The sequence below is a fragment of the Triticum dicoccoides genome, chromosome 4A, assembly GCF_002162155.2.
Source record: "Triticum dicoccoides isolate Atlit2015 ecotype Zavitan chromosome 4A, WEW_v2.0, whole genome shotgun sequence".
NCBI classification, from domain to species: Eukaryota; Viridiplantae; Streptophyta; class Magnoliopsida; order Poales; family Poaceae; genus Triticum; species Triticum dicoccoides.
This window is the reverse complement of record NC_041386.1, coordinates 532719306-532726847: the sequence shown is the minus strand read 5'-3', so window position 1 is coordinate 532726847 and position 7542 is coordinate 532719306. Positions and strand designations below refer to the sequence as shown.

Below are 7542 nucleotides of genomic sequence, written 5' to 3'. Positions count from 1 at the left end.
GTGAAATCTATATCTTTTCCTAGTCAAATCTGATGCAGGTTTCCCACACAAGTTTTTGTGGAAAATAAAAAATCGAGCCAAGATTAAATGTTTTTCTGGTTGATTGTTCGTAAAAGACAGTTTAATCAAAAAGGGGTGGAAAGCAAAAAAGAGCGTGTTTACTCTGGACAAGATGAAAGTATAGATCACCTGTTCTTTAATTGTTCTGCTACCAGGCTTATATGGAGCTTGGTGAAGTGCTCTTGTCATTTGGGATCAGCTCCCAGTGGGTTGGATGATTGTTGAATGTATGGCCAAAAACCTTTCAGAAATTTGAAAAAAAAAACTAATCTTAGTTGGAATTTCTGCTATGTTCTGGTCCATTTGGAAGTGTAGGAATGCTATTGTCTTTAGAACAAAACAAATTCACGATCCCATGATTCTTTTGAGGCTAATGTGCAACTGGATATTTTACTGATCTATTTTGCAGATAAAGAACCCAAAGCAAAAGCTACTGATGCTAGGGGCAAAAATAATCGAGCGGGTGACAAATGAAATCTATCGTGCGTCGCAGGACTGAAGACCAGGGGTGCAAAGGCTGAAAAACTAAAAAAAGCGTTGGGTTATCTTTCCTTCGTCTATCGTGGCGACGATGGATGTGAGCTACCTGTGTATCTTGACTTCTTCAGCGATTTATGTCTATGCATATGCTGCTTTCGTCTAGACTTTGTTTATTGCTTTCAATCCGCGGGTTGCGCCCCGTAGTGTGTGGATTGTGTTCTGTTATGTCGTCTAAACCTTTGAACTTGTCTAGCTTCTGGTAGATTAAATAGATTATGGCCTGGATTTGTGATATATGATATCCTTTTGATGGTTTCGCTAATGAAATCGGAGGAAACCCCCTCTTTTGATAAAAGGAAAATCGATTGAAAGTGTTTCAAAAAAAAAAGTTACACAAGACTACCAGAGTCCCCAACGGGTCATCTGGGATCAGACCCCGGGTCCTGACCCCTTTCAGTTCAACACGAATAAACGCGACAGGGAGGGGAAAAAATCTTATACGACCGGGTCAGGGAGAGAGAGGAGAGCAGAGAGGGGAAGGCGATGGGGGCGGCGAAGAGAAACGGGGGTGAGAAGGGGCTCCTCTGGAGGCTGCCGGAGGTCACCTCAAGGGAGCTCGGCAAGATCGGCCCCGCCTTCGGGCTCGGCATAGGCTGCGGCGCCGGCGCCGGAGTCGGCTTCTTCGGCGGTAAAACCCTCCTCCTCCTCCTCCTCCTCCCCCTTCCTGTACAGTTCAACCTTTGTGCTCCTTTCTTTCCAGCTCCTTGTTTCCGCGTTACCCTGCGCTCTTGGCGGGCTGATTGATTCGGCGGATTGTGCTACTTGAGCGCCATATCGCTTCCGTGCCCTGGTTTCTGTCTCGTTGGTTGATTGGATGGTTATTGCCACGTTCAGATGCTCCTGTCCTCCACGGTTCAAAATATTGATAATTGCTAGTAGTTCTTGTTCAGATTGTGACTTGTTTTGAAGTTAGTCATGATGGGGTTTAATAGAGCAGGGCTAGGGTTTGCTCTCGGACTCATCTGGTTAGAGCAGCCTCATTAGGGAGGCATACATGTATATAGGCATATATGACACAAATTTCTTAATGGGGATGTTTTCACAGATTGGGATAATTTTGTTTAATGCGTCGGCAGTAATTTTAGATACTTATGGCTTGGCAAGTGGTGTAACAACATTGGCCTTGGATGTATGACAATTTGGCTTCCGACGGTTTAGCCAAGGTTTATCCTAATTACTGCGCCCAGATAGTCCACTTGCCTGTATCATTAAACTTTCTGACAAATACAGTGTAGACTGAATAGCGTGTTGGCCACTTGAACTCTGAGAATTTAAGATGTGTCATCCAAGACATTCACATCATCACAAGAGACACCAATGCATACATAGCTAAAATATCATTAAGGCAAGATCGATGGTATGAAAATTATTGTAGTTTTATTTTCTGTAAATGTTAAGGAATGTATTATAAGTGCTGTTCAAAGTGTATTATTAAACACTTGGGGCCCATTTTAAAATTTTGAGCAATCAAAACTTTTAACTTTTCTTACTTTGTTACTTTAGATAATTGTCGATGTAGTGTGTAAAGAAGTAAACATGACGATGCAAGCAAGAATATTGATCTATTCAAGTGGTTAGCTATTACTGAATAACACTTCAGTAATTGTATAGTGTGCCCCTATACAAATTGAGACAATGTTTCTTCTCTCCAAACTATAGTTGCAACTATAGATATGCCATACTCAATTGGGTATATTTCTTGTATGAAATTTATAAATTCTGAAAGTTTTGTAGTTGTTAAAAGTGTGATCATTGAATGGTATATCACATGGTGAGATCTATTCTTTTGCTCCCTTGTCGTTTGCTATCAGAAATATAAGGTAGAAGAATGCTTGCATATTTATTTTCTTGCATTGAAATAAGCTTAAGATGGCATACCGACAAGTTTTTTAATGCGTAAAAATGTTGAGCTCTTTTTTTTCCAAAGCTAATCCATCTTTTATATACAGTTCATTGATTCATTGGAATCTCCTCCCTCCCCTATTGTTTGTCTCATTTTTTTAATGAACTCTGTATAATTTTATCTTTTTCATGAATAATGTAGGTGCAGGATTAGGTTATGGATTTCCTGGACTCACTTTAGGCTTCGGAGTTGGAGCTGGCTGCGGTATAGGATTTGGTTTTGGTTATGGCTTGGGCAAAGGAATTGCTCGTGATGAAAAGAAAAGACATTCAAACGTTGGTAAAATATTCCAGGAAACTCCAAATCTGCCTAAGTAAGTACTGTATGGGCATGAAATATTTAGAGGGATTTGTGCAACAGACATTCCTATACGTGCTATACCTTGTTGCCTAACCTTGTAATATCTATTATCTTTGAAGTTTTTACTCTAGTTACAGTTGGTCATGTAAGTGAATTTGGAAGAAGAGCAATCTGGAGGGTAAAGTGTAATTATACCAACTGGCTTGAAACAAACACTCCCAGTAGTTGCTAAAAGAACAACAGAAAATTGACTTGTGTATCTTTTTTTTATTGATGTTGTTTGAACTTAAAATACGTAGCTTACCAAATGAGATTGGAGAAAGAACCTTAAACAAGCTTTGCTTATGCTTTGAAATGAAAAGATATCTTCAAGCATTCCCACATAATAGTTATCCAAACTGGGGTGATTGGCAGTTTGACTGGAATACCCCAGAACAAGAGCTTTACTCAGTATTGCAGTGTGAAAGACAAAAGGAAGAAAATGAACAGAGTGGTCAATTCCATGCCAGAGCCAAATCTATTTTAACTTAAGCACCATCCTGGCCCACATTTGGCATTACAATATGACCTTATAGTTATATTATTTTACCGTAACATATTAGCACCTAAGAGTGTTCAAGTACGGATTGATCCCAACACGTCCAAAACCGGCTGTGAAGCCATAGTTCATTTTCCTTCTTTCCATGTGATGTCAGCAGTGGTGCCATTTCGAAAATTTATATGCGATGGTTCACTAATGACTGGTTGAACTGAGACCATTTTTGAACACCCCTATTAGCACTACTTGTTTCGTCCAGACTCATAAACTATACACATATTATAGGCATGCAACACTTGATTACTTGAACGCCTAAAATGAAGTGGAAATATTTAGCGATAAGTGCAAACCATGGAAAACCACCCCAATTTTTTTGTGTTCCTCACTAAACATTGTAAAATGGCATTTCTATGGGAACTAATGCTAACTTAATGATTGTGTCGTGTCTTGCTGAAAACGATCCCGAAAGGCCGAAACGGTGCAAATTGCCTGGAGGAATCTAATCACACAACCTAATCCCTGAAGCCTGAACCCACGAGCTTTTAGAGGACCAGTGCAGATTCTTCACAATCTCATTCTCTATCAGGATGGTAACAGGTCCAACAGTGGGATATTTGAAGTGACATCCAAGTATCTCGTGTACGCATAATGTAACTATGCCCACAAAAACAAACAAAAATAGCATCTCATTCGTGACTTCTGACATAAACTACAATATCAAACTGTGCTATTACTCTATTTCTGACAGCATGAGGGTTTTGAATAAATAGACCTGGTAGGATGTTACAGAAAACAGATTTGTTAGTATTAATTTCAGAATTTGAGCTATTTCAGCACTAATTGTTTGAGATTTTGTTTTATATGAACAAAAACTGCATTTTTCTCGTATTAGACATAACTTAATCAGTTTTGTTTTGTCATGGTTAAAAATCAAGTTGAGGCCCCAACACTACTCATTCCTCTCTCAGTTAATGCACATGTGTTTTACTGCACTAATATGCCAACATTTCTGAAAAAGTCTAAAATAGAACATAATTTGATTTGATGTTTACTTTGAAATCTTGAAGATCTGTGCAAGTTCTCTGTTTGGGATGAGAAGGAAACTAAGTATTATATCACCCTCGCATAACTTAATCTTTGTTTCTCATGGTTGAAATTCGTCAAGTTGCTACCTTATGGCATTTGCCACACCCGGAAGATAACTTCAATTTGCATGCAAAAGAATGTGTATTGTTCCATGGTTGCTCACCCTTTCCTCCTCTTCTCTATTCCAGGGACACCATTGCCGGTTTGTTTGACGAGTTGGTTGTAAACACCAAAAAGCTTGCCACCGCAACTTCAAAACAGATTGAAAAATGGCACTGAGCTGCACCACCAGATGGCTGCTGCTATTTGCTATCTTAGATGGTGATTAGTTGGATAGAGACTACCGTGTCACATTAATATCCCATTTTGAACATTTGTAAGTAGGTTTGTATTCAAGTAGGGTTCTGACATTATGCTATAGGGATTGTTTGAAATTCTGGAAATGTTGAACATTGTGGTAGTTAAGAAAGAAAATTCAAACCGATGAAGATTTTTATGATCGTTGTACATGTCGGCTTATGTTCTGTTACTGGTTTTGCTCATCTCATCTGTTAAAACTTGAGCCTGATTTGGTGCTGTCAAATTGTGATGGAACTCTCGGGGGTGTGTGTGGTCTGGAACTCTTGTCTTGGTTCTCTCCATCTCTCATTGGATATCTGTCCCTATCTGTTATGTTTGGACCAATTGGTATCTCATGGCTCCTGATAAACGAGATAGCAAGCGGCCCTAATGGTGCCACATCAGCACCCTCATCTGCCAAGTCAGCACATACCGCCCAATCAGGCCCAAGCAACAGATAGCCCTCCTGAATACTGAGCCAATCACAGCCCCCTTGGCCTATCCTTGATGGGCCCACAACATCCTCCAATCCTCATTTCCAACCATTTAAACTACCCCACATTTCCCTCCACAACCACCCATCACATCCTCCCTTCTTGCTGAGCTGAGCACGCCCCTTCTCCCTCAACTTTGGGCTCGAGGCAATGGCGGCGCTCGCTCCGACGAAGATGCTCGGCACCCGGCTCAACTTCGCCGGCTCCTCCAGGTACGCCACAGCAGCACCAACTGCTGGCGCACAGAAGATCGTCTCCCTCTTTGATCGCTTCAAGAAGAAGCCCGCCCCGAAGCCGAAGCCCGCCCCCGTGGCCACCTCGAGCGTGGGCATCGACGACGAGCTCGCCAAGTGGTACGGTGAGTACAAAGAAATCTGACGGGCTCTCAGCTGAGATTTCACTCTTATCAGGTAACTTGTTCAGTTCTGAATATTCGTGTGTGTCTAAATCTGTCTTCTATTTTGTTTCAGGTCCTGACAGGAGGATCTACTTGCCCAACGGTCTCCTTGACCGGTCGGAGGTGCCGGAGTACCTCAACGGAGAGGTTCCCGGAGAGTAAGTCATAGGCCTCAACTCCATTTACTCTACACACCATACACATCAGTCATGCTTTGTCATAGCTCTGCAAGAGCAAAGCACAATACTGTTTCCTTTAGCAGCATGGAGTACATCACAAGTTCTCACATAACTGAAATGCTCATGTATGTAAGCATAAGTGATATCCATCTGAACTAATTGCTTGCTTTCCCTTTGGACTTGCAGCTACGGCTATGATCCTTTTGGCCTGGGCAAGAAGCCAGAGGACTTCGCCAAGTAAGTACAGACAGTAGTAATCTGCATTTTGCAAGTATAGACTAATCTGTGAAGTGTTCTGTCAAATTTCAGAACATATTCTCTCGACTAAGCGATCCTGCTCTACACCTCAATGCTGCAGGTACCAGGCCTTTGAGCTCATCCATGCCAGGTGGGCCATGCTCGGCGCCGCCGGATTCATCATCCCCGAGGCGCTCAACAAGTTCGGCGCAAACTGCGGTCCCGAGGCAGTTTGGTTCAAGGTAATTGCTGAATGCAGATCGTCATTTCTCACGGCTTCAGATTCAGAACTTTGGAAGTTTGAGCTCACGGTGCCATAAACAACATACATCCTGCAGACCGGCGCCCTGCTCCTTGACGGCAACACCCTCAACTACTTCGGCAACAGCATCCCCATTAACCTCATCCTCGCCGTCGTCGCCGAGGTCGTCCTCGTCGGAGGCGCCGAGTACTACAGGATCACCAACGGGCTGGTCAGTATCCTGAAACATAGATATGCGTTGCCGCAGCCAGGCGTCCTTGTACTGACCAACGGTTTGGTCAACTTCTCCGGCAGGAATTTGACGACAAGCTCCACCCCGGTGGCCCATTCGACCCGCTCGGCCTCGCCACCGACCCCGACCAGGCGGCGCTGCTCAAGGTGAAGGAGATCAAGAACGGGCGGCTGGCCATGTTCTCCATGCTGGGCTTCTTCATCCAGGCCTACGTCACCGGCGAGGGCCCCTTCGAGAACCTGTGCGCGCACCTCAGCGACCCCTTCGGCAACAACCTGCTCACCGTCATCTCCGGCGCCGCCGAGAGGGTGCCCAGCCTGTGAGCTGGCCGTTGATTGCCCGTCCGCCGCCGTCGGTTGCTGATGATCAGCTGCGTGCGCGCGATGCAGCAGCATGTGCTGTGTGAATTTTACCGGGAAAAGTTTGAGAGTACGAATGTGCCGTACGTGTAAATTATCAAGGGCAGAAGAAACATGACCGTTCTGATTTCTGATGGGAGTATCGGACCACTGCTACTTGAGTAATTTCTGAAATGGTTTTCATCATCGTTAAAAACCAGATTGACTCTTTTTGAAACTTGATTGGTTAAGTCCTTGCATATATATAGTGAACCCGTTATCGATTAGTACATTGTATGCATAGATTACAAATATATTATTGCCGAATCTGAAGTGCTGGAATTATACCAAAACCTTACAGACTCTAGGCTATGTTCTTCACATATAGCAAAATTTCTATGTCAATAGTAATTTAAAAAACTTTTGTATATCACAAGAATATAAAGACAACATGTATGTATCATATAGACCGAAGTTGCAAATGCATATTGAATCCAATATTTGACATACCAAAAAAGAACTCAAAAATACTTCTTTGAATGGTATTTTCTAAAATACCATTGACAACAAATTCAAATTTGCTACTATTGAGATCAAATGCGCGTATTTTTAGTTTCTCCATTTTTGGATTAAAGTT

The 7542-nt window shown here is 42.6% G+C and overlaps 2 protein-coding genes across 2 annotated transcripts; both read left to right on the top strand.

The window, feature by feature from the left end:
* The first annotated feature begins 1030 nt into the window (after window positions 1-1030).
* Window positions 1031-4956, top strand: LOC119286565 (protein TRIGALACTOSYLDIACYLGLYCEROL 5, chloroplastic-like). Its single transcript, XM_037565950.1, has 3 exons — window positions 1031-1228; window positions 2645-2816; window positions 4616-4956. The coding sequence occupies exons 1-3, from the start codon at window positions 1084-1086 to the stop codon at window positions 4704-4706; spliced, it is 408 nt and encodes a 135-aa protein (XP_037421847.1). The 5' UTR covers window positions 1031-1083; the 3' UTR covers window positions 4707-4956.
* A 369-nt stretch (window positions 4957-5325) lies between these two features.
* LOC119286564 (chlorophyll a-b binding protein CP26, chloroplastic-like) lies at window positions 5326-7125 on the top strand. Its single transcript, XM_037565949.1, has 6 exons — window positions 5326-5618; window positions 5731-5815; window positions 6023-6073; window positions 6195-6315; window positions 6412-6546; window positions 6630-7125. Exons 1-6 carry the CDS (start codon window positions 5411-5413, stop codon window positions 6888-6890), a joined length of 861 nt encoding a protein of 286 aa, XP_037421846.1. The 5' UTR covers window positions 5326-5410; the 3' UTR covers window positions 6891-7125.
* The last annotated feature ends 417 nt before the right edge of the window (window positions 7126-7542 follow it).

Excerpts from the sequence above, each read along its gene's own strand:
- LOC119286564 (XM_037565949.1), top strand. The coding sequence starts at position 5,411 with ATGGCGGCGCTCGCTCCGACGAAGATGCTCGGCACCCGGCTCAACTTC. Across the intron at positions 6,316-6,411 it reads CCGAGGCAGTTTGGTTCAAG|ACCGGCGCCCTGCTCCTTGA; the intron begins GTAATTGCTGAA and ends TACATCCTGCAG. Across the intron at positions 6,547-6,629 it reads ACAGGATCACCAACGGGCTG|GAATTTGACGACAAGCTCCA; the intron begins GTCAGTATCCTG and ends CTTCTCCGGCAG.
- LOC119286565 (XM_037565950.1), top strand. The coding sequence starts at position 1,084 with ATGGGGGCGGCGAAGAGAAACGGGGGTGAGAAGGGGCTCCTCTGGAGG. Across the intron at positions 1,229-2,644 it reads CGGAGTCGGCTTCTTCGGCG|GTGCAGGATTAGGTTATGGA; the intron begins GTAAAACCCTCC and ends TGAATAATGTAG. Across the intron at positions 2,817-4,615 it reads GAAACTCCAAATCTGCCTAA|GGACACCATTGCCGGTTTGT; the intron begins GTAAGTACTGTA and ends TCTCTATTCCAG.